The sequence below is a fragment of the Pistacia vera genome, unplaced genomic scaffold (genome assembly GCF_008641045.1).
Source record: "Pistacia vera cultivar Batoury unplaced genomic scaffold, PisVer_v2 Contig467, whole genome shotgun sequence".
Taxonomy (NCBI): Eukaryota; Viridiplantae; Streptophyta; class Magnoliopsida; order Sapindales; family Anacardiaceae; genus Pistacia; species Pistacia vera.
The window spans coordinates 404,238-428,906 of NW_022196298.1; the positions used below are offsets into that span (position 1 = coordinate 404,238).

Genomic DNA, 24,669 nt, shown 5'->3' on the forward strand with positions numbered 1-24,669 from the left:
ATATGCATTGTATTGCCATGTTGAAGATGTACTGGACAATTGCATTATTTGGGGGTGCTTCTTCTCCAAGTGTCGTTGCATCGTCGAAGTCACCTTTTCAGCTCCAATAATGATTTCACAAAAATTACATACCCCACACGATTCTTTCCCCTCACCATTTGTCTTTGGCCGTTTTGATTTGGTGAAGTGTCTCCATACATTGGACACGACCGTCTTTGACGGTCAGAGGGGTTGGGCCAAGCCCGTGCTCGTTGAGTCGCAGCTCACTTGTGTTTGGCTGCACCTCGTTTCGGCCAAATGTGGTTGTTGAATTGCAGTTGCTATCTCTGGAGGAAAGGGTGAAAATGAATTGAACCCTTCCATTTCTTTGGTAAATAGAATGTAAAACTCATTTGGGGATGATCTTTCGAATGCATCATTTCGGGAATCCATTATGAATTTATGATAAAATAATAAATAATTAAAATGAAAAAAAATTAAATAATAATATGAATAAGAGATGATATTGAAAAATAGAAAAAATTAAATAATATAAATAAATAAATAATAATATGAATAAATTATAAATATAAATTGAATGAGAATTTGATTAGAGATTTAGAGTAGAGAGTAGAGAGAATGAGAGATTGAGTGGTGTGGAAAAAAAAAAAAGGAATTTAAAGGATATTTATAGAGTAGCATTGGAAGGCAACCAAATTTTTTTTCTTAAATTTTGTAAAATTTTATGTTAATCCTTATAATTTCTATTGATTTTAAAATTTATATGAGGTTTTAATAATTATCTAAAGGGCTAAAATAAATAAACTAAAAGAGTTTGGGCTCGGGCTTGGAGGAGGGCCCAATGGAGGAATTAAGCCCTCCTCCTTGGGCTTGGTCTGATTTTGGAACCAAACTTGCTAGGACCGGTGCTCTCAAGGACCAGGTTTTTGGTCCCACATGCCCAGGCCTAATCAAAACCTCAATTCTGCAGGCAGTAGGATCTTTCTCGGTTATGAACAAAATTCAGGCTTCTCTGATCCCATGGCCCAATATTTGCTTTGCTGTCAAGTACAATTCCCAGTAATATAAATTATAATTTTTCTGGGAAATTACAAACGCTCTGAAATAAATCTAGCAAGGAAATTCATAGGTTGATTTATTTAGGATTTGTCTAAAATCTAGTGGCTTCTCCTCTTATTGATAGAGGCTGTGATAATGAAAGTTAACAACAAACATGCTTGTGGTCTCCAACAATAATTAAGGGTAAACTACACTTTACTCCTCTGCAGTTTGAAGAAAAAACTTCTAAATCCTACAAGTTTGAGAAATATAAGCACACCTCCCCTCTAAGCAATGATCTACTAGACAAAATTAAACACAACTAGGTTTTAATTTGGACATTCTCTTTGATAAATGAGTAAACGACTTTTCTCCACCCAAATAATAGCTTAATGACACTTTTTCATCCACAAACTTTTAAAATACCACTTTATTGTTCAAATTTATATTCTATTTCTGATTCCGACATCATTATAAACCCACATCACCACAATTCTCTTCACCAATCATTACTCACTAAAACCCCTCAAATCCTACTCCCGTCCACCCCATCAATCGCTGACAATTGAATGATTAGGGTTTACGTAACTGCCCTACCCAAGTCAAATTCCAATTAATCTCAACCACCAAAATCCAACCTTTTACCACCAAAAGACTTATCGGTCTCCCCTCTTCAAAAGTCTCAACAGTTTGGACCAAGTTTGCTCTCTGTTCATCGTCAGAATATAAATTTGGATAATAAAATTGTATTTTAAAAGTCTATGGGTAAGAAAAAGTCATTAAGTACTCTTGATAAAATTATCAAATACAGGACCAGTATGGTTGAGAGGTCATGTATTACCAAATTAAATTAATTGCTTAGCTATATTCTTGATGAATAAAGGGCTATGGAGATGGACAAACCCATATAGAGGCTAGTGGGGGCTGATGACTTAAATATTTTTTCTTTCTTATTAATTTTTTTTTTTTATGTTTGTGTTATTTATTTATTTTTAATTTGATATAATCTACTTTGTAAATTGACCACACCAATCTAAAAGTAAAAACCAATTTTTTTTTTTTTTGTTTATTAAACAAATAAGGTTGTGTTTGTTTAAGAAGATAAAGTATTTTTTCAATCAAATATTTTTTATATTGTATTTATAATAGAACTTAACTAGAAAATAATAACTAAAAAAGGTAAATATACTATTTCTGGGTTCTGGGACCTCTAACATTATTTTTATCATAAATATGATATTTAATGAACTTATTGCGTTTAAAGGATTTACAATAAGATCAGGGTGATAGGTACAATTTACCCATTAATTATATTTAATGTTATAGAATGAAGCACCGGACCAGAGTGTTTGCTTGTATGATGTGAAGTTTCCCGAATTGTTGTACCAATTATTTGAATGATGTGAACTTAAACAGCCAAATCTGTCTATTTAAAGGCAATCCAAAATACATCTAAATTTAAAAGCAATTAATTAGATATATAGATTACACCATCAGGGTCACGATCGTTTTCTTGCCTAGCCCTTTCTTTGTAATTAAATTGCAATCACAACGAAAATGAAAGAATAATTATGGAAGAGAACATGATTGATTTATAGGACAATGATTTCTTGTAGGTCTGCTTCACCACCGCTTTATATAGAGACTTCAAATTATTGGGATTATATATAGAATTTGATATTTTGTGTTGTTAACATCAATTTATGGTCAATTTGATTGTTAAAAATGTGTTAAGTATATATATATATATATATATACACGCTAATTCACGCGTATCTTGATTAATCCCCGAGATCCATTTGAATACCGTACAAGCCCAATAGGTTTGATAAGTCACAAATGTTGACCACTTGGTGGGACTTGAACACAAGATCTCTGGATAAGTTGCAAGTAAGTACATTTTAACCTCCATTAAAAATAATAAATTCATGATTATAATTTTTTTTTTTTAATAACCAGGGTGTCCAAGCCATGTTGTGTGCACCTTAATAAATCCTCGAAATCCATTGAATACTCTACAAACCCAATGAGTCAATTAAGTCACAAATGTGTGGTAAGTAGGCACTTTATAAAACTCGAACACAAGACTTCTACATAACCCACTTAGATGGCTAAAGTATGAATTTTTGTTAGCAATATTAGTTAAAATTTTAAGTTATATTTGCTAACCGTATTTTAAATATTAATTAAACCCATTTAGAATTAGAATTTGAAAATAGTTATTTATCTTTAAAATAAGAGAAATATATATATAGATTGTAAAGAAAATACATTTCATTAAAATGTTTTAGCACTAGTAGTTTCGTACATAGATTTGAAGAAAAAGTAGTTCTCCCTAATTAATATGTTTTTGAATCTTAAAATAAAACGAGTTTTAGATATTATAAAATATTAGAATACTTCTGAGTTTTATGGATTATATATTAGTTTTTCATTTTTTTTTAAATCCTCAATATGTTTTTGACGTCAATTTATAATTATAAACTTATAATATGATATAATTAAAATTAAAAATTATATCAAATTTGTCATGTGTCACAAGTACATATATATATTCTTGATTATTCTCGTTATAATATCTATTAGATCGATCTATGTTACATATGAGGAAGGTACTTTGAAATCTTAATATATACTCAATCACAAAATATTTTTTTGGTTTTCCATTCTTATAAAGTTTATCAAACCTTAAGATCGAATACACATGTTGGTTGATATTGATAGTTCTTGAACATTCTATATAATAAAGTTATTTATAATATTACATTATTTTTTATAATGATGGTGGTTATTATTAATTGATGGCATCTATGACTCTGTGGCCTACATCATTTGGTAGCCGAAAAAACAGACGTAAACTATTCAAGTCTTTAACGTAGGAAAAATGGAATGTCGAAATGCATCGACTTTTCCTTGCACACGAGAGCTACCAAAATTTTGTTTAGTTATAATCAATCCAAACTAACCTAAGATTCAAAATTTTGAAATATATATTAATATTTTGATTATCTGAAAATGTGTTTGATATATTATTCAAAAACTGTTTTTAAATAATTATAAAAAAACTGTAAAAACGGCTTCCAATTGTTATATGGTTCTACATTAACTTTTAGAATTGTAATTGAAAATTGTTGTCGAAATCATCTACACTCGTCAACCACTTGACTTGTGGCTAGATAGTTAGACCTTAGGTTACCTAGACTCATTAACCACTTGGCTTGTGGTTGGATGCCTACATATCATATTTGTGACTTATCTAGTCCATTTGATTTGTAACGTGTTTAATGTACCCTATATATTAATCGAGGTGCATGCAAGCTGACCCAAACACTCTGGTAAAAAAAAAAAAAAAAAAAATGAAACATCTAAACTCATTTTTTCCAAACATGTTTTCATAAGGTTTATTACATCTTTTATTTTCAATAACAAAAAATCGTATTTAACTTCTATATCAAACATGTCCAAATTTGTGGTCACATTGATGATACTACAAGTAATTGTGGAGAGATACTTCATGCATAGCATTGACTTGAGCAAGTCGGTCGTGTGCTTTATTTGCCGCCATTGCAGAAGGATCAGAAAGTAAAATCGAAAGTTAAAATGAAGAACATCAACTTTGGTTTAATGGGGAGAATTGATGAGCCTGAAAAATTAGTTTGCACCAGCTCACTGGAATTTCTGGAAATGCTTCTTTGTTCCACTTGCACCATTATTATCACTCTTACCCTATGTTAAATTTGTGGTCATATTGATGATACGTTTGTTGTGAAAGTAGTTGGCAATTAATTCTCATTACTACACCCCACATGATATTTAATTTTACCTTATATTATACAAATACATGTATATATATATACACACAAACACAATTACTGTCTTCTATTTTACGTATTTTCTGTTGTAGAATACACATGCATTTAGTTTTCATTGAATAGAAAAAGATCAAACATGTTAGATAAACGAATTGCTAAATAATGTAAAGAGTGTTTCTTTATGGACGTAAACTTAAATGTTTGGAACTTAAAGTGCTATCATCAAAACTACCAGTAGATGGACTAATGGTAAAAAAATATAAGAAGATTATATGAGCTCCTAAGACTCTCCAAGCATTAATAAGGATGATCATTAAAGCTCTTATCCGGTCGATAGTTTTAAGGTCTTGGGAGACTAGTTGAGCCACGCGTAAGTTAACCCGAACACCCCGATGATAAAGAAAAAGTGCTATCATCAGCAACCTTTATTAAATGAGTAGTTAATTTATGCTATAAATGAATGTGATCAACCTTCTTTCTTTTTTAATTTTTAATTTTTATGAACTCGTGTTAGAATGAATGATATGCTAATTAAGCACGAGTTCATTGATTATATAAGCTAATTAATGACTTAGTTTGGCTACAGTTTTTCCTTTTTCAGAATAATCAAATTTGAGACTTCAAAATACATCTTTAGCTTATAAAACCCTGAAGGACTTTAGATTTCCTGAACACTAATGGTAAATCTGATCATCACATTGAGGAGAAGGAGAAGATTATATTGAATTTAGTTAACCCCACTCCATTGATATTGGTCACATGGCCTCTTAAAGCCAGTTTTAATCAGTAATCCTTTTGCGTATAAGCATTCAAGAAATGGTCACAAAATTAAATCTGCTACGCCAATTAAAGTGAGAACTGGAATTAAAGCTAAAATTGTTCAATATGACACTTATGACGAAAGTGACTAATAGCAACCTCAAACGCTATCACTTTGTTTGTTTGATAAAAATATAATTTCTTAGTTAATCTGTGCTTGAATTTCAAAAATATATATGTTTTCCTGAAGGGTCTTTTTTAGTCATGTCTTATGATGACCATTTGACAATGGTTAGGCATCTGTCTTGGATATTGCAAATCTTGTGTAATTTTAAATTGATTTTTTTTTTTAATTTTTTTTATGATCAAAGGTATTCGGATCAGCTTACTTACATTTCAACTAATTTTTCAGGATCCAAAAATTATCAATCGAGTAAGAGTTCTAGTGACCACCCCTAAATTGATTTTTTGTTATAGTATATGAAAGCTTAATTTCTCTTATATTTAAAAAAAAAAAAGAGAAAAAAGTATTCAGATTGTATTTCTTAAACAAATTCGTAGTTTTCTTTCTAGATTTTAAATAGAGACATATATTGAAAACACATGTTCAAGCCTAGCTGGCAAAAACCTGATTTTAAAAAAGAAAATAACAACTGATTAATTTGATAAAGAAAAAAATTATTATTTATTAGATTTTCTGTTTATTTAAATATTCTACACTACATTTTAATTACTTCGAGCAACCTGCAGCCGATAGATCATTTATTAAAAGAAGTTAAGTAGAGTTGTCTAGTCGTCCTTAGAATCTGCGGTTTTCTCTTTAAAGAAATCAATTATTAATTATCTAATATGCTTTTGCTTTTGGTTGATGTTTAATTCATTCATTCATGCTTTAATGACTAGTGATCCTATGCAAATTAAAACATATGTTCAAATTGTGAAGGGGTTTATTTATACTCCATATTCAGCAGGAAACTAAAATATTCTATCACAACCAACCTCTGGACGGTCAAGTGGTTTGATAGGAAGTTCGAGTCCCTTCTCGATTGCTAATAGGAGTGATTATTGGAGTTCTTATCCAACCAATAGTTTTAAGGTCCTGAGAGATTAGTTGAGATATGCATAAGCTGACTTCATCACCACTAATTATCCAAAAAAAAAAAAAAAAAAAAAATTGTATCACCATCAATTTACTTGATATAGAAGACGATTAAGTGTCACAATTCATATCATTATCTACATGTTCTTCATATTATTTATAGGGTTTTTGACGAGTGGTTTTGTTGTAGAAAATTAAAATAATAATTCTTTAACTTTATAATATGAGTAATGTAAATTACCATATAGCCTTGAAGCATTCATATATATAATTTAATTATTTGCATTTTTGGTCGGGGAATTAACGCGTATATACAAATACAAGCTCTACCCATTTGCCAGCTCTACTTGATTAGTTGATTGTTCTAAAATAGATAAAATGGAGCGGACGCTGCAAAAGAAAATTATCTGCATGGCAAATTGTAGCCGTAGGCCATGTGGTGAATAATTCATCTCAAGATAAAAATTTATAATTTAATCTTATCTCCATTAACATACTGAACTACTCATTCTAGCTTTCGTTATGGCAGCCCCTATCTAACTCTACTGGTGGTGGAACTCACCATTAATAACGCATCAAAATGTAGACAACACAATCCTTATTTATATAGCTAGTCTTGTTCACTTATTCATCTGCAAGGGTGGAGTTAGTTAAGTTTCCCAAACTCAAGTTCTAGCTGTTTCAAGGTTTCATTATGGCCGCAGCTGGCTCATCAGGTTTCGCTTCCTGGTTCATTTTAAGTCTGTTAATCACACTGGGGAGTCTTGCTTCTTGGGCTGAGGCTAGGGCGTTCTTCGTGTTTGGCGATTCGCTTGTCGATAATGGCAACAATGACTACCTTGCCACTACTGCACGAGCTGATTCATACCCGTATGGCATTGACTATCCTACTCGTCGACCAACTGGTCGTTTCTCCAATGGACTTAACATTCCCGACCTTATCAGTAAGTTTATCAGAAGAGATATCTAGACTTCGCAGGAGACAAATTATATATGTGGTTTTATTCTAGTTAGTATGTGATAGTTAAATTTATGTTGACATGTTTTATTATGATCAGGTGAGCAAATTGGCATGGAACCCACATTGCCATACTTGAGCCCAGCGCTCACTGGAGACAGGCTTCTCGTCGGTGCAAACTTTGCTTCTGCAGGGATCGGAATTCTCAATGACACTGGAATCCAATTTGTAAATAAAACTTATTTATTCACTTTGGTTTTCCCCTCATAAGAATATTCAGTTATAACTAATTCATTTGTTATTTTCCAGCTGAACATTATCCGAATCACCAAGCAGTTGGAGTATTTTCAGCAATACCAGCAGAGAGTCAGTGCACTTATTGGAGCCGAGCAGACTCAACGACTGGTAAACGAAGCCCTTGTCCTCATCACACTTGGCGGCAATGACTTCGTCAACAACTACTATTTGGTGCCCTTTTCTGCACGATCTCGCCAGTTTTCTCTTCCTGATTACGTTGTGTATCTTATTTCTGAGTACCGCAAAATCTTACAGGTTATTTAATTTACTATCCTTGGTACAAACAACACTCAAGCTACTGCCATGTTTGTTACGTTGCGTATTTTATTTTTGGGTTCTTTTTATATAATTAAGTAATTCATCGGAATTTTTTCATTTAATGGTCACGAAACAGAAGAAAATAAACATTATAATAATGATGTGGGGACGTATTTATGATGGATTGATAAGATTTGCTTTCTAGTTTGTGAAGATAGAGTGAGTTATTACAGGATTTGCTTGGTTGGTGAGGCCAACAGGGACTTTGCTGTTTCGATCATTGAGATCCACATCAATTCTAATTACTTAAAAATAGCCTCAAAAACATTCAACATCATATATATAGATATATATACTAATTAAGAAAACAACAATTACAATCTTAATTACTTTATATTAAACTGCTACTTCTGACAATGCAGAGGCTGTATGAATTAGGAGCACGTCGGGTTTTGGTCACGGGAACTGGGCCATTGGGTTGTGTCCCTGCGGAGCTGGCTATGCATAGCAGAAATGGTGAATGTTCAGTGGAATTGGAACGAGCAGCTGGCTTGTTTAACCCACAACTTGTCCAATTGATAAACAATCTCAACAGCGAAATCGGATCAGATATTTTCGTTGCTGCAAATGCTTTTGATATGCACATGGACTTCATCAGTAACCCTCAAGCATATGGTAAGTCAATCAATCAAATCTTCACGTGATTTAATAGATGCAACTACCCGATTGACAATAAGATGACAGAATGGTGAAACAGATTTTGAATAGAACTGGACCACGTTGAGTAAATGCCCTTTATTGATGTCTCGTCATTGGTCCCCTGGCATTTATTGATGCTAGATTTGGACCCAGAATTGTCTTATTAGGTTTAGGAAGATTGATTAGCAGAAGTGAGATGCATGTTAATTTTGAATATGGTAAATTTTTCACAGGGTTTGTGACATCAAAGATAGCGTGTTGCGGACAAGGACCCTACAATGGCATTGGCCTCTGCACAATCGCCTCAAACTTGTGCCCCAACAGAGATTTGTATGCATTTTGGGATCCATTTCATCCATCAGAGAAGGCCAACAGAATTATCGTACAGAAGATCATGACTGGATCCACCCAGTACATGCATCCGATGAATCTCAGCACCATTATGGCTTTGGATTCCAGGGTTTAAGAGATTATATTATATAGTTACGATATTTTCTTATATAAATATGGTAGTGTTGCTGCTTATTCTTCGTTGCTGTGTCTTAGTTTGGTTTGTCTGTGGTGAAATGTCTAATTAGTTTTTATGTGGCTTGAATTTCTCTGCTGTATTAGCAAGCATTTGTGGGATTCTTCAATCAAATAATATAGCTTGACATTTGTAATGGTCATCAAGTGGGCAGATTGTTTTTCATCTTTACGTTTGTAATCTAAGCGTTATGAGTTTAATTTCATTTTCCCTTTGGCCATTCCTGGGTTCCACTTCTATTCTTTTATATTTGTTATCCTCTAATATTATGTGAAGAATTTATCAAGATTCAGATTCAAGATTTCAAAAGTTTGACATGTTTTTTAAGATGTTTATACAATTGAAACAGAGCTTTTATCCTAATATGATAAAATTTATTATCACCTTATTAAAAGATAGCCATGAAAATTCTTCAAAATTAATGACTTAAGAAAGATGAAGATACTTCTCCCCTTATGGCAGGATGAAAAATCCTTTAGTCACTAGAGTTAGCTATATCCAGAGGGTTTTGTGTTTGAGTTATAAGAGAGGTATCTACCATATTTTTGTAATTACTTTAGTCCATTAAGTTAGTAGAGTGTTTCATGACTATGAAAATTAAGTAGGCTTTAATGTAGGCCGGATACCTTAGTTACCTAAAAAATAAAAAAAGAGATGGATGAAGATATGAATTCTACATATATTTGCTGTAAATTTTCTTACAAAAACACAAACTTAGATGGGCCAAACTTAAGCACGTGAAAAGCAGAGGTCCATATCGGTAGCTAGATTTGATAACTTCATCGATGGGCTATATATTGTTACCCAATTTTTTATTGAGCTCAATATAAGAAGTATGAAGACATTAGATGTTGGCCAAAAAATAATTTTCATATTGTAATATGAGTGAGCGTGACAATTAAGGGTCCCAAAACACAGTAAACCTCCAATTTGTAGGAATCTCAAATGCATCCAATGGAGAGACTTGTTATTTTTGTCTAGTTTCAATAGCTTCTCAACAGTGTTGTATGATAGACCACCCATTACTAAGAGATATTGCAAGCAAGGGAGAAGGTCCAAGGGTGTGACTAAAGGCCATGAGAATTAGTTAGGGTATAAGGTACACATGTCTTGGTTTGATAGGATAGTTTTAGGGGAATCAAGTGTGCATATAAAAAGGGGGGTTATGCTCGTGAAAGGGCAGATTGTATTTTTGAAAAGGAATCTTGTGGGAGATGGCTAGCTCCTCGAATTTGTTAGCAACTCTATTTCTTAATTCTGTTCTTCAATTCTTCATTACGTGTTTTTCATTTTTATCAATACAGTTCTTAATTGATTGTTTCTTATTAGTTCTGTGTGTTGAGATTGCTGGTTTGTTTGAATTTGCGTTGCTCATTACGTGTTTTTCATTTTTATTACCATAAAACAATATAGTTCTTAATTGATTGTTTCTTATGTTGAGATTGCTGGTTTGTTTGAATTTGCGTTGCTGGAATTGCTACTTATGTTGAGGTCTGTGATGCGTTGATATTACAACATGCAATGTGTAGCAATGTGTAGCAAGTGTATTAGTCGCAAAAAGTAATAAAGTAATAAATAGAGTATTGTTCCCACGAGGATTGCTTGTTAAACATTGATTTTCCTTATCGTTTATCAAGTTGGAGAAACCGAAAGATGTTTGGATTTCGAGAGAAAATCAAGCTAAAGTTAAAACAAAATTTACTACACACTTTAAAATCTAAATAATGCAAACAATATTAATTCAAGAAAAATATCAATTAAGACAAAGCGGTTAGGGTTTTGACTTCACTAGGATTTTATGAATTAATCTACGAATTCTGTTACTTTTACACTCACATGCACGGATTATAAATCGGACACCCTAATGTGTAAAACATACCTTCTTAGGATATATTTCCCTACTTATCTCTATTAAGCTTCTGCACCCAACAAATTGAAGGTTAATGGTTCCAAGTCTGTTAATCTAAATGGAATCCTAATTTGATTTCATTGATTCTCAAACCTATCTTTAGCGTTCAATAAAACAATGACAATTACCCTAAGAAGCTAATACATGATTTACTTCTCAGTCTGATCATGCTCAACAAATAATTTCAATAAAAACAAGAATAATTACACAATCCATGCAATAAAATGTAAAAGCAACATCAATCTATTGATTAAACATTAAAACCCCAATTACATCAAAACCCTAACCCAAAAGTGAGTTAATTCATAATAAAATTAAAACAAATCAAAATAAAAGTTGTAAGCAAGGGATTCAACATGTTGGAATAATGAAAAGAGAGTGAATCTTCCCTGTTTGATGACCCCAAAGAGTTTCAATCTCCAATCTTCTCTTCTTCTCCTCAAAAACAAAGTCAAACCCTTTCTAAAATGACTAAGTCCCCTTTATATAGTTGGTCCAAAAAAAACCTAAGACTCTCGCATAAAATTAAAACACATAGTTTTAATAACTGAAATTTGTAGACTTCACCACGACATCGTGTTGGCTTATAATTCTTTATCTAACCCGAGAGTTTATCACCGCGGCGAAGAAAGAACTTTGCCGCGGCGAACTTTTCTGAACTATTCTAAATTTACGAAATTGCCCTCCGCTTGCTTCCTTGCTTGAATCTTCAATCTTTATTGATCTCCAATAGGAACAAGCTTCATAATGCTTCAAATCCGCTTCAGAACTTCCCCAAATCTTGAGATTCGCTTGCTTCTGGCTCCAGAAACTCAATTCCGCTTAGTATTTGCTCTAACTGCACGTTTTTGCCTGAAACATAAAATATATGAAATTAAGTTGCAATTCAGGCACAAACGAAAGAAGAAGTATCCAAAATCCGGCCAAAAAGCCTAGATAAAACAGTTTAATCCTAAGATTATCAAATACCCCCAAACTTAAGACATGCTCGTCCCCGAGCATCAGATACAAAATTCGACTAAAAGAGAACAACCAACAAACAGAAAAAGACAACAAAATTGAAAATGAAATGAGAGAAATTAAAATCAAAATCAAATACCAAGAACTACCTAGAATTTATACAAGTCTCAAAAATTGTTGAAACATTATTACTGGAAAATGCTTAACACTCCAAGAAGTTATAAGTTGATTGACTATTTTTCTCTATCGGTCTCCTAAGTAGGTGATCCCTACTTCAGTCCACCATCTGACTTCCCAGACTAGTTTATGCAGAAATGTAAAGTTTATCCAATGATGGTAGACTCCATAAGCCTAAGTATCGAACTACTCTCCACTAATGCGGACTAGACATCACTAAGGATCAAAAGGTCTTTACAGGCTTGTAGCGCTAGGCTCAGTTAGTGGGCTTCAAAGAAAAGGATAAGATAAACAAAGTAAGAGAACTTGGTTTTCTTCGTGCAAACACTAAGAGCTACATCAATCTCCGCTTTCTTTCTCAACCACCAATCAAGGTGTCAACCCTTTTACAACCCTCAACAAGTGTAATTCTTATTTTTTATTCTGAAATGAAACTCTCAAATTTCTATTTCTTTTTATCTATATTTCGTTTTTTTTTTTTTTTAAACAACATCAATTTATTGAGGTCAATTACCCCTTCTTCTTGCCTTTTTTTTTTTGTGACCCCCAAACTTATTATTTTGGTTCGCCAAAATCTCACACAACTCTCCAAGCTCTTTTGTGTTTGCATTAGGTTCAGAATTCTCTTAAAGGTTGTGAAACGTGTTTAGGGTGAAATGTTTGGGCATTTTTGGTTGCACAGGAAGAATAGGACAATGATAATCTCATAAGGCTCAAACGGGTGACTAGGGAAAAATTTATTCATGGTCGGTTGGAAAGGCTCAACGTTTCGAAAAATTGCCTAAATCATTTCCTCAATAATGTCTATTCCTAGAATTTCACCTCAAGCACTTCTCAACTAGGTTCTAGAGTCCACCCACATTATCAAGACTTCACCTAACCACATAAAATGTTTCTAAGCATGCCCCAAAAAATGAAAATGGTGGTTGAACCACTCAACAAACCTCTAGAAAAGAAAAAATAATCAACCAACCTAAACTTGAAGCAATGCTTAACATTTTCCATAAATAAAATCTCAACAATCCTATTCTCATCATAGACTTATGCAATTCATCATTGGCAACAACAATACAAAACATAAAAACAAACTAAACAAAAAACAAAATTTCAAATTTTCCTACCCCCAAACTTAAAATGACATTGTCCCCAATGTCACATCATGCACATTTTAGGAATAGAAAAACATAATCAAAAGGGTACGAGATAGTTCTTTGATTAATCCGTGAAGGCTTATTTTCGTTCAACATCATGCATACCCATTCTTTGGCTTCCTCATCACCATCATATGTAAAACAAATGAAATTCTATGGTGCCTACTGTGTTAGAAATTTCCACGGAATAATATAAAAAGATTACAACCTAATCTCTCCCTTAAAAACTAAACTAGAAAATTCAAACAACAATTAACAATCTAACAAAGGAAAATTGGTTCCACTTTATAAAACAAAAAAAACAAAAACAAATGAAAACAGAAAATACAAAAACAAGTGTTTCAGGCTTCATTCGTCGTCTTCCTCTTCTTCTTCGACGTCATCATTTTCTTCCTTTTCTTGCCAATCTTGCCATTGAAAGTTTGAAACATCAATGCCTAGATTGGTGCAATAGTTGTATTGCATCTCGTACAGCATTCGGGTTCGCCCTGCCATCCAATCTTGATGTCATTCTATCCTGTTCATCTTGTCCAAAATTTGTTGCAACAGCTCCCTTGTCGTGGACGTTGAACTAGATGTTGTGGTTCTTTGTCTTTTCGATTTGGAGTTGGGTCCTTCACTGGGAGGATGCTCTAGGAGCTTGCAATAATAGTTGTGATCGAGGGGTGGGGCAGGATGAAGAAGTGGTTCATCTTCTGCCTTTTTGACTCCCGCTCGAGTGCAAAGCTCAGTGATGAGATGTGGGAAGGCAAAGCTCCCTCGCCCTGGTTTGGCTGCATGCCGTATACTCTCCATTATTATATTCCCCACATCCATTTTCTTTCTAGTGGCAATGACATAAAGTAACACTGCTCGCTCAAAAACCACTGTACTATAATACGTTTCTAGGACCATCCGTGCACAGACAAATTACTGCCACAATCTAGCTATGGGAGTCAAATTAGTTCCTTTTATGCTTCTTCTCCCTTTCTTCGAAATTTCCCAAGATGTACCCAACTTTGCTATGACCTTAAGAATCTCCTCCTCGTTAATCTCCTTCTTTTTGAATTCCAAATACTCATCACGGTCAATTGGATCAATCCTGTAGAAATCATTGATAATCTTCGCACTAATTTGCACTTTAATACCCCTCACATAAACCTACATGGGCTCACACTCAGAGAAGTTGGCATAAAATTCTCTTACAATTGGCTCTATGGCTAAGTGTTCCGGTTCAAGCATAAAGATATCCCAACCTCTCCCTCGAATCCAATCTTCTCTTTGGACGGTGGACAATCCTCTATTGGCAATAAACCCTTTGTCTTTTCTTTTAATTGCACTTTCGTAACGCTGCCTAGCCTTCTCATTAACAAATCTATTGTCGACCTGTTTTCCTTTACCCCTGGGAACCGTTTTGAGCGGCATTTCTGTTTTCAATAGTGATCACCCAAATCTACCCCCGAACTTAGTGATTCAACTCAACAATTCAACACTAAAGCACACTTTCTACAAACCACAATCACTCCTCAATTCACACAAGGTTTCAAAGATTACACTTACACCCCAAAATCACCACTCTTCTAAACTCAATCAAACCACTTCAAAATCAAAAACCCAACTTCCTCAACACAAAACAAAACAAACTCAACACTTCTTAAATCAAAATCACTCCACAGTTCAACTCAAAATCCACAACTCAATAGATTCAATCAATTTCTCAAACTTAAAGCATTAACAATCGCAATTGATCAAATTTAAGGCTAGAAGACTTGAAATCTTATCACACCCACGATGAATTCACCACCAATTTCACCAATTTCTGCCCAAATTGCAAGATCCCCAAATTTTGGAAAACCTAGGGTTTCCAAAATTTTCTTCAAAACTTTGCAAAATCCTTGAAAAAATATGGTGATTTAGTGTTTATGAAGGTTAAGGAATGGAGTAGTGGGAAGAAAATTCATTGGAAACTCTTTGGATTGAAGGTGGAAGTGTTTGGTTCTTGGAGGTTCTTGGAAGTTTTTGCGAAAAAATGAAGAGTCATCGCAAATATATATAGAAAGCGGACTTTGCCGCGGTGAAGTTCTTGATTCATTTGCACAATACACTTGATGCCGCGGCGAAGAAAATTTCTTGCCGCGGCTAACTTTAGCAGTAAGTACAACGCCACGGCGAAGAATTTTCTTCACCGCGGCGAAAACTGGAATTCCATTAAGTCCAATTTTGGGCAGTGTGTACAGCGCCGCGACGAAGAATAAACTTCACCGCGGTGAAATCTGGAGAATTTCAAATTTTTCCACATTTTTGATCATTCACCTGAAACACCAAAAACAAACGAAATCAAACTATTTCCTAAGTCATAAAACATATAATCGAATTTAAAACAACTAAAAAAAATGAGAACACTTGGGTTGCCTCCCAAGAAGCGCTTGTTTATAGTCGGAAGCTCGATTTTCTCAAGTTCTTCCTCAATCTGGATTATCCAGATACATCTCTTCCCGAACATTTTCCTTACACTGAGGCCTCAATTGTTGATGATTCTTGTCACATCTGGTCTTTGTTTAGAGCTTAACAACCCATTTCCATCCCTTGGTCATTCCTTTTAGGGTTCGAGCGTTCTCATCGACAACTTTCAGATTTTTTAACTTTCCATCAGCATTCTTGAACTGAGAAGTTCGTCCCTTGTGAAGACAGGTGCTCAATTGTGGCCCATCTTGGAATGTTGTGTAAACTTCTGGTTTATGTTCTTCATTATCGATTTGCCTTGACTTGACCATGCATCCCTTAATTGGTGATTTAGGATCATCACTCTTGGAAGTTTTAATTGCTGACTGATCCACCGAGTCAATTTTGAAACATGAATCTCGCTTTGATGGAACTTTCAGAGTCTCAAGGACATTGAATGTCACTTCTTCCTCTTGCACCCTCATGATCAACTTCCCCTCTTGTACATCAATTAAGGATTTTCTGGTAGTAAGAAATGGTCGTCCCAAGATGAGAGGAATCTCCTTGTCTTCTTCCATATCCAACACAAAACAATTTGCCGGAACAATGAATTTATCCACCTTAATTAGTACATCTTCAATAATGCCCATTGGATGCTTAATGTATCTATCTGCAAGCTGCAAGGATATGGTTGTAGGCTTCACTTCACCAATCCCTAATTTCCTGAAAACGAAAAAAGGCATTAGATTTATACTTGCACCCAGATCACACAAAACTCTATCAAATGTAATATCTCCTATAACACAAGGGATAGTGAAACTCCCTGGATCCTTGAGTTTCGATGGCAGCTTCTTCTGTAGAATGACATTGCATTCCTCCGTAAGCATCACTGTTTCCTCCTCTTCCAACTTTCTTTTATTTGACAGAATTTCCTTAAGGAATTTTGGGTAGCTCGGCATCTGCAAAAGGAATGTTAATATGCAGTTTTTTAAATACATCAAGAAATTTCGTGAACTGCTTATCCTGATTTTCCTTTCTGAGCCTCTGAGGAAAAGGCACAGGAGGGGTGTGATGTGCCAACTCTGGTGTTATCTCAGGAAATGACAATTTTTCTTTCTTTTTCCTTGGCCTCTCTTCCCTCTTCGATTCTTCTTCTCTGGAACTTGTTGGCTTCTCTTCAACCATGATTTCTTCATCGATTTCTTCGTCAGATTCTTCCTTCACTTTACTTGGTGGGTTCTCATCCTTCCCTTTTTGCTCAACCTCTTCCAAGACTATTCCACTTCTTAAAGTTATTGCATTCACTTGTTCACGTGGATTTGTCATTGTGTTGCTCAGTAGGGAACCCTATGGTCGCTCATTCAGCTTTTTGGCTATTTGCCCCACTTGTACCTCCAAGTTTTGAATAGACGCCCCTTGGTTTCTAAAATTTTCCCTCGTCTCACTCATGAAACCTGTGGTCTCTTGCATGAATTTCCCGAACATATCCTCCAATTTTGACAATCTTTGATCCACTGGTTGATTATTCACCCCCACTTGATTATTTGGCACTGTTCTTTGACTCCATTGGTTATTCTGCTGATTCTTATTTCCTTAAGACAAGTTTGGATGATTTCTCCAACCAGGATTATACGTGTTGGAGAAAGGATAGTTCTGTTGTCTCTGATTCCCTACCAAATAGTTGACTTGTTCTAATGATGATGAAGCTGAAGCAAAAGTATTCCCCACTTGACATTCATTACTAGCATTGTTACTTGCACAAAAATCACATGTCATTTGAGGTGTTTGAATAAAATTCACTTGCATACCTCCTAATTGCTTCTGAAGTGCTGTAAGTTGGGCTTAAATGGCTGTGTAAGCGTCAATTTCATGAATACCCATAAATTTCTTCGACTGCATTCTCTCATTGGGTCATTGATAGTTGTTACTTGCCAGGATTTCAAGTAACTCATAAGCTTCTTCAAATGTCTTGTTTTACAATGCTCCTCCAGATTCTGCATCCACTGTCGTTTGCAAATTTATCATCAACCCGTTATAGAACGTTTGGACTTGCATCCAAATTGACAAACCATGGTGTGGACACTTTCTCAACAGTTTCTTATATCTTTCCTAAGCTTCATGAAGTGATTCAGTCTCTTCCTGTAGAAATGATGTGATATCATTTCTCATCTTTGTAGATTTCGCTGAAAGGAAGTATTTTGTCAAGAACTTCTGTGCCAATTCATTCTAAGTTATGATTGTTCCTATTGTTAGTGCCATTAACCATCCCTTTGCTTTATCCCTTAATGAAAAAGGAAATAATCTTAATCTGATGGCGTCATCTAACACTCCATTTGACTTGAAGGTATCGCAAATCTCTAAGAAGTTTGCAATGTGTGGATTTGGATCTTCCCTCAGATCTCCCTTAAATTGTACTGACTGTTGGATCATCTGGATGATTGCCGGTTTTATTTCAAAGTTTTTGGCTTGCACTAGTGGCCTAGTTATACTTGGACCACTACCATCAACCGAGGGTACTAAAAATTCCCTCAACGTTCTGTTTTTCGCCATCTCAATGACTATTGCCTCTCGTTCTCTTCTTTCTCTGTTAAGTCTTCTTGCGGTTCTTTCAATCTCTAGATCAATAGGAACCACTGGATGATGTCTAGCTCTTTGCATAAACTACACAGAAAGAAAGAAAGCGTGAGATCACAAACTAAAAGGAAAGAACAACAAAATTAAACTAGAAAACAATTAAAACTAAAATTAAACTCCAATCTAGCTAAAACCAGAAAAATTCAATATTAACACAAAATCAATCCCCGGCAATGGCGCCAAAAACTTGATGTGTTGATATTACAACATGCAATGTGTAGCAAGTACACTAGTCGCAAAAAGTAATAAAGTGATAAGTAGAGTATCGTTCCCACGAGGATTGCTTATTAAACACTGATTTTCCTAGTTGTTTATCAATTTGGAGAAACCGAAAGATGTTTGGATTTCGGGAGAAAATCAAGCTAAAGTTAAAACAAAATTTACTATGCACTTTAAAATCTATATAATGCAAACAATATTAATTCAAGAAAAATATCAATTAAGACAAAAATATCAATCAAGCGGTTAGGGTTTTGACTTCACTAGGATTTTATGAATTAATCTACGAATTCTGTTACTTCTACACTCACATGCACGGATTATAAATCGGACATCCTAATGTGTAAAACATACCTTCTCAGGCTATGTTTCCCTACTTATCTTTATTAAGCTTTTGCACCCAACAAATTGAAGGTTAATAGTTCCAAGTTCGTTAATCTAAATGGAATCCTAATTTGATTTCATTAATTCTCAAACCTATCTCTAGCGTTCAATAAAACAATGGCAATTACCCTAAGAAGCTAATACATGATTTACTTCTCAGTGATCATGCTCAACAAATAATTTCAATAAAAACAAAGAGTAATACACAATCCATGCAATAGAATGTATAAAGAACATCAATCTATTGATTAAACATTAAAACCCCAATTACATCAAAACCCTAACCCAAAGTGAGTTAATTCATAATAAAATTAAAACAAATCAAATAAAAGTTGTAAGCAGGGATTCAACATGTTGGAATAATGAAAAGAGAGTAAATCTTCCCTATTTGATGACCCCAAAGAGTTTCAATCTCCAATTCTCTTCTTCTCCCAAAACAAAGTCCAACCCTTTCTAAAATGACTAAGTCCCCCTTATATAGTCAGTCCAAAAAAAGCCTAAGACTCTTGCATAAATTAAAACACACAGTTTTAATAACTGAAATTTGCAGACTTCGCTGCAACATCGTGTTGGCTTATAATTCTTTATCTGACCGAGAGGGTATCGCCGTGGCGAACTTTCTGAACTATTCTAAATTTATGAAATTGCCCTCCGCTGCTTCCTTGCTTGAATCTTAATCTTTATTGATCTCTAATAGGAACAAGCTTCATGTGCTTCAAATCGCTTCAGAACTTCCCCGAATCCTGAGATTTGCTTGCTTTTGGGTCCAGAAACTCATTTCGCTCAGTATTTGCTCAACTGCACGTTTTTGCCTGAAACATAAATATATGAAATTAGTTGCAATTAGGCACAAAGAAAAGAAAGTATCCAAAATCCGCCCAAAAAGCCTAGATAAAACAGTATAATCCTAGGATTATCAATATGTACGAATTAGTATCAGAGCATGATCTTGCACCTACGTGGCAACGCATGCGTGATAGGCTGACCCATGGCAAGTTGACTTTGGGCCCGGGCTGCTACCCCAAAAGGGCATGGAGGCCCAAGGGAAAGGGGATCTGCATAGTCACCCAAGGGTAAAGAGGCCGATAGGGAAAGAGGCCGATACGGGTAAAGAGGCCAACGTGGATGTTGGTTATGGAAGCGTGGTGGAATGTTAGGATCTTACATTGGAAGGGAAAAGGGTGGCATGTCGATTACAAAGGCTGGGCACCCTCCATTAGCAAGCTGGCTTTCCAAGGAGAGTTCTACCAAGTCCATGAAAGACCCATGGCCCAACCCAATTGTTTGAGTTGTTGGGGTAGGTTCCTATCAATTGGTATTAGAGTCAGTGTTTGGGGTATGGTTAAGTCAATAATGGAAAATAGAATGGAAACAATGGAGAAGGAAATGGGACGTGAGAGAAGATCTGGGAAGCTTGAAGGAGGACATGGGTAATCTTAAGGACTATCTTCTGGAACTTAGAGAATGGATGGGCTAAAAGATGAAATGGATGTAGCCATAGTAGTGAGAAGAGTAAGGTGACCAGAATAGAAAACTTAAATAGTGAAAGTAAGGAGGACAAGAACGTTTAGAGGGAGGAGAAAATAACAGAGAAGAAAGGAGAATTAAGAAGTTGACTTACCAGTGTTAATGGAGAAATCCATAAGGTTGGACCTTCAAGGTTGATCGGTATTTTGCTATTAATCGATATGATGAAGTGGAGAAGGTGAAGGCTACTTGTGGTAATAAAGCTTTATACTAAAAAACTTATAGAAATACAATATAATAAATGACATGTACATTAGCAAAAGTAGTTGGGCCCAAAATTTTCTTTTATTAAATATACATTTTTTACAAAATAAAGTATCATATACAAAAGTTATCAAAAATGTGGTGGATAGTGTAGCTTGCTCCTCGCTTACCGACGTCCATCGACCGTCCTACATAGATTGCAAAACACATAGAAAACAATGGGGTGAGCACAAAAAGGTAGTAAGTAAATTCTCTACTCGTCTATCCCTGTAACTCTTTCTCTTAATTCTTTCCTTACATTACTCTTTCATTTTTCTGTTTGTTTCTCTTCTCACATTTTTTTTCTACTAACTCTCTGGTGAATGTCACAGCCCCATCTTACGGAGGAGGCGTGGGAACTTATCCACTCTTCGTGACTTTTATTTATTCTCTGTTGATCGGACTCGGTTATGCATAGATTCGGAACCCTTGGCCATGTGAGTACATATTCTCTCCTCTCTTGAATGTACGGCCCCGTTTACTAGAGGCACTACCGGAACCTCGTGTCACTTTTGTGACTTCTACTCCTCACTCACGGTTCCCCATCGCCACAACCCACTCTATTCTCTTTTTAGCACTACTCTCTTTTTGTGCTCTAGGGCTCATTCTTTATTTCTCTTTACTTTAAAGTAGCTTATACTCAAAATCCTCAACTCTTTCTCAAGTATTCTCAAAAAAGACCTTTTAGTTGGAATGAAGAGGCCTAGCAAGCCTTCGAGCAGCTAAAAACAGCCATGACTACTTCATCAAGTTTTGGCAACACCTAATTTCGGTAATCCATTTGAAGTTCAAACAGATGCATCAGGCAAGGATTGGGGCAGTTTTGGTTCGACAATTCGGCAATTGCATACTTGAGCAAAGCTTTTTCCCAATCCAAGAAAAAGTCAGTTTATGAGAGGGAGCTCATGGCCATAGTCTTTGCAGTTCACAAGTGGAGCCATTACCTTTTAGGCAGCAAGTTCATAATTAAAACTGACTAAAAGAGCCTCTAGTTCTTACTTGACCAGTGTATGAAAACTTTAGAGAAGCAAAAATGGATCTCCAAACATGGGATTTACCTTTGAGATCCAATACTACCGGGAAACACTAATAGGGTGGCTGATGCCTTGTCTCGCAGGGAACAAGAGGTGGAATGTAAAGCCTAATAATGATATAGTTATAGATTATGATGATCTTACCATCGAGGCACAACATGATCCAAATTTACAAACCATATCCAAGAATTGTTATTTGATCCAGGTAGAGGCCACTTTATCAACTCCGTAAAGGCTGCGTTGTACAAAACAGGTTAGTCTGCCTAAAACTTCAAAATTTATCCCAAATTGCTAGAAGGTTTCATTCCAACCCTGGTGGTGGCCATTCGGGGTTCTTTAGGACCTATAAAAAGTGGGGTATTGCTTATTGGGAAGGAATAAAAAAAGATGTCTAGAATTGTCAAATCCGCCCTATTTGCCAAACAAACAAACACTCATCCTTGAAACCAGAGGTTTGCTACAACCTTTACCTATTCCCAATCAGGTCTTTGAAGACATCACCATGGATTTCATTGGGGGATTGCGAGATCTAGGGTTTTGACACCAGTTTAGTGGTAGTCGACGGCTAACGAAAAATGGCCATTGATTTTGCTGTCTCATCCCTACAATGTTAAAGAAGTGGCTAAAATTTTTGTGAAGGAGTAGTAAAGCTACATGGTTTCCCGCAATCAACAATTTTAGAGCGTGACTGTTGTTATGAGTCAGTTTTGGCAAGAATTATTCAGGGCCGTCTGAAGTTAGTTCAGCATACCATCCTCAAACAGATGAGGAAAACCGAGGTGGTCAACCACTATGTCGAAATTATCTAAGTGTTTTACAATTCACAACCTCGACATGGCTAAATGGTTACCTTCTGAATTTTGGTACAACACTATGTACATAGCTTAACTAAGATGACTCCCTTCAAACTCTCTATGGCAGGGACCATCCCATCCTACTGAAATATACTACAACCCTTCTTGGTGGAAGGTGTTATAGGCAACGTTGGAGGAAATGCCTCATGAAACTCTAGGGGAATCTGTTGGTAGCCCAAGGACACATGGAGGCTATTGATTTCATAGAGGGACCTTACATTCCAGGTAAGAGACCTTGTGTATTTAAAGTTACAGCCATACAAGTTCGGGTCATTGGCTAAGAGCTAAATGAGAAACTGAGTCATAGGTTTTGGTCCCTTTGAGGTGGTGGAAAAGGTTGGCCAAGTGGCCTCATATTGGCCTACCTGCTACAACTCGAATCCACCCAGTTTTCCATGTGTCCTAACTCAAAAGAAGTCTCCACAGTTCGTCCACTTAACCTTTACCTCTTTTCTCCAATGGAAGGATCTTCTCTTTTTGAGGCCACCTGCGAGTCTAGGATGATATTGCCAACCAATCCTCAATTCTACTTGAGGACAAGGGCACTTCAAAGGAAAGGTGAGGGGAGAGGAGGGGGGGGGGGGGGGGGAGTTTATTGATAGAACACCCATTACTAGAGATATTGCAAGCAAGGGAGAAGGTCCAAGGGCATGACTAAAGGCCATCATAATTTGTTAGGGTATAGCGTACACGTGTTTGGTTTGATAGTGGGCATATGAAAAGGGGTTATGCTCGTGAAAGGGCAAATTGTATTTTTGATAGGAATCTTGTGGGAGTGCGTAACTCCTCGAATGTTAGCAACTCTGTTTTCTTAATTATGTTCTTCAATTTTCATTACTTGTTCTCAATTTATTATGATAACAATACAGTTCTTAATTGATTGTTGCTTATTAATTTGTGTGTTGAGATTGCTAGTTTGTCTGAATTTGCGTGCTAGAATGCTACTTTGTTGAGTTCTGTATCATCATGTAATACCAATTGGCTTACATGTCTCACTTGTCGCCGGTAGATTTTTTCATGGTGGTTCATTTCTATGCTATATTCTTATAACCTTGCTTATATAATGGTATATATTAAAACAAGATCTTTCATCAATTCTTTATTATTCCAACAACAATGTAGTTTTGTCTTTAATGTTTTCTGTGATCTTGTCCATACAACTTGGGGCTCTCACTATAAGTACAACTATTCCCAACAAGCAATTCCCTTTCTCACTATTCCCTTTTCTCATAGTGCAAACATCTCTCTCTTTCTCTCCACAGTTATCACTAAAATATATTTCGATGGTGGTTTTGCACTCAAGTAGAAAGTGTTGATAGGAGTAACCGCAGGTTGCCCCACAGAAAACAGCAATACAAATGCTACATTGATTGAAATTTTGGTGACAGAGGGTCACCGGCTGCCTAAGATCTGAGGCATCTTGTAGTCGGTGATGGACACATTGAAGCGTTTTTTATGGATGTATCTAATGTTTGGAACTTAAAGTGTATCATCAAAACTCCATAGATGGGTTGATGGTAAAAGAGCAAAAGAGGTTCCATGAGCTCCTGAGTTCGAGTCCCTCGAGATATTGATAAGGGTGGCCACTAGGGCTCTTATCGGTCGATAGTTCGAAGACTGCAGAGATTAGTTGAGGTGCATGCAAGTTGGCCTGGACACCCCTGATGATAAAAAAAAAAAAAGTGCTATTATCAACAACCTGTGGCCACT

At 35.5% G+C, this 24,669-nt stretch overlaps 1 protein-coding gene and 1 non-coding gene across 2 annotated transcripts; both read left to right on the top strand.

Moving 5' to 3' along the window:
- The first annotated feature begins 7,354 nt into the window (after positions 1 to 7,354).
- LOC116145777 (GDSL esterase/lipase LTL1-like) lies at positions 7,355 to 9,583 on the top strand. Its single transcript, XM_031431221.1, has 5 exons — positions 7,355 to 7,652; positions 7,767 to 7,894; positions 7,976 to 8,218; positions 8,644 to 8,896; positions 9,154 to 9,583. The coding sequence occupies exons 1-5, from the start codon at positions 7,403 to 7,405 to the stop codon at positions 9,384 to 9,386; spliced, it is 1,107 nt and encodes a 368-aa protein (XP_031287081.1). The 5' UTR covers positions 7,355 to 7,402; the 3' UTR covers positions 9,387 to 9,583.
- Positions 9,584 to 18,129: 8,546 nt separating this feature from the next.
- LOC116145820 lies at positions 18,130 to 18,236 on the top strand. The gene has a single exon (XR_004130437.1). It is a non-coding gene; the product is annotated as a small nucleolar RNA R71 (small nucleolar RNA).
- The last annotated feature ends 6,433 nt before the right edge of the window (positions 18,237 to 24,669 follow it).

Bases quoted from the DNA above. Each gene is read 5' to 3' on its own strand.
- LOC116145777 (XM_031431221.1), top strand. From the start codon at position 7,403: ATGGCCGCAGCTGGCTCATCAGGTTTCGCTTCCTGGTTCATTTTAAGT. The intron at 7,653-7,766 runs GTAAGTTTATCA...TATTATGATCAG, and splicing joins TAACATTCCCGACCTTATCA to GTGAGCAAATTGGCATGGAA. The intron at 7,895-7,975 runs GTAAATAAAACT...GTTATTTTCCAG, and splicing joins ATGACACTGGAATCCAATTT to CTGAACATTATCCGAATCAC.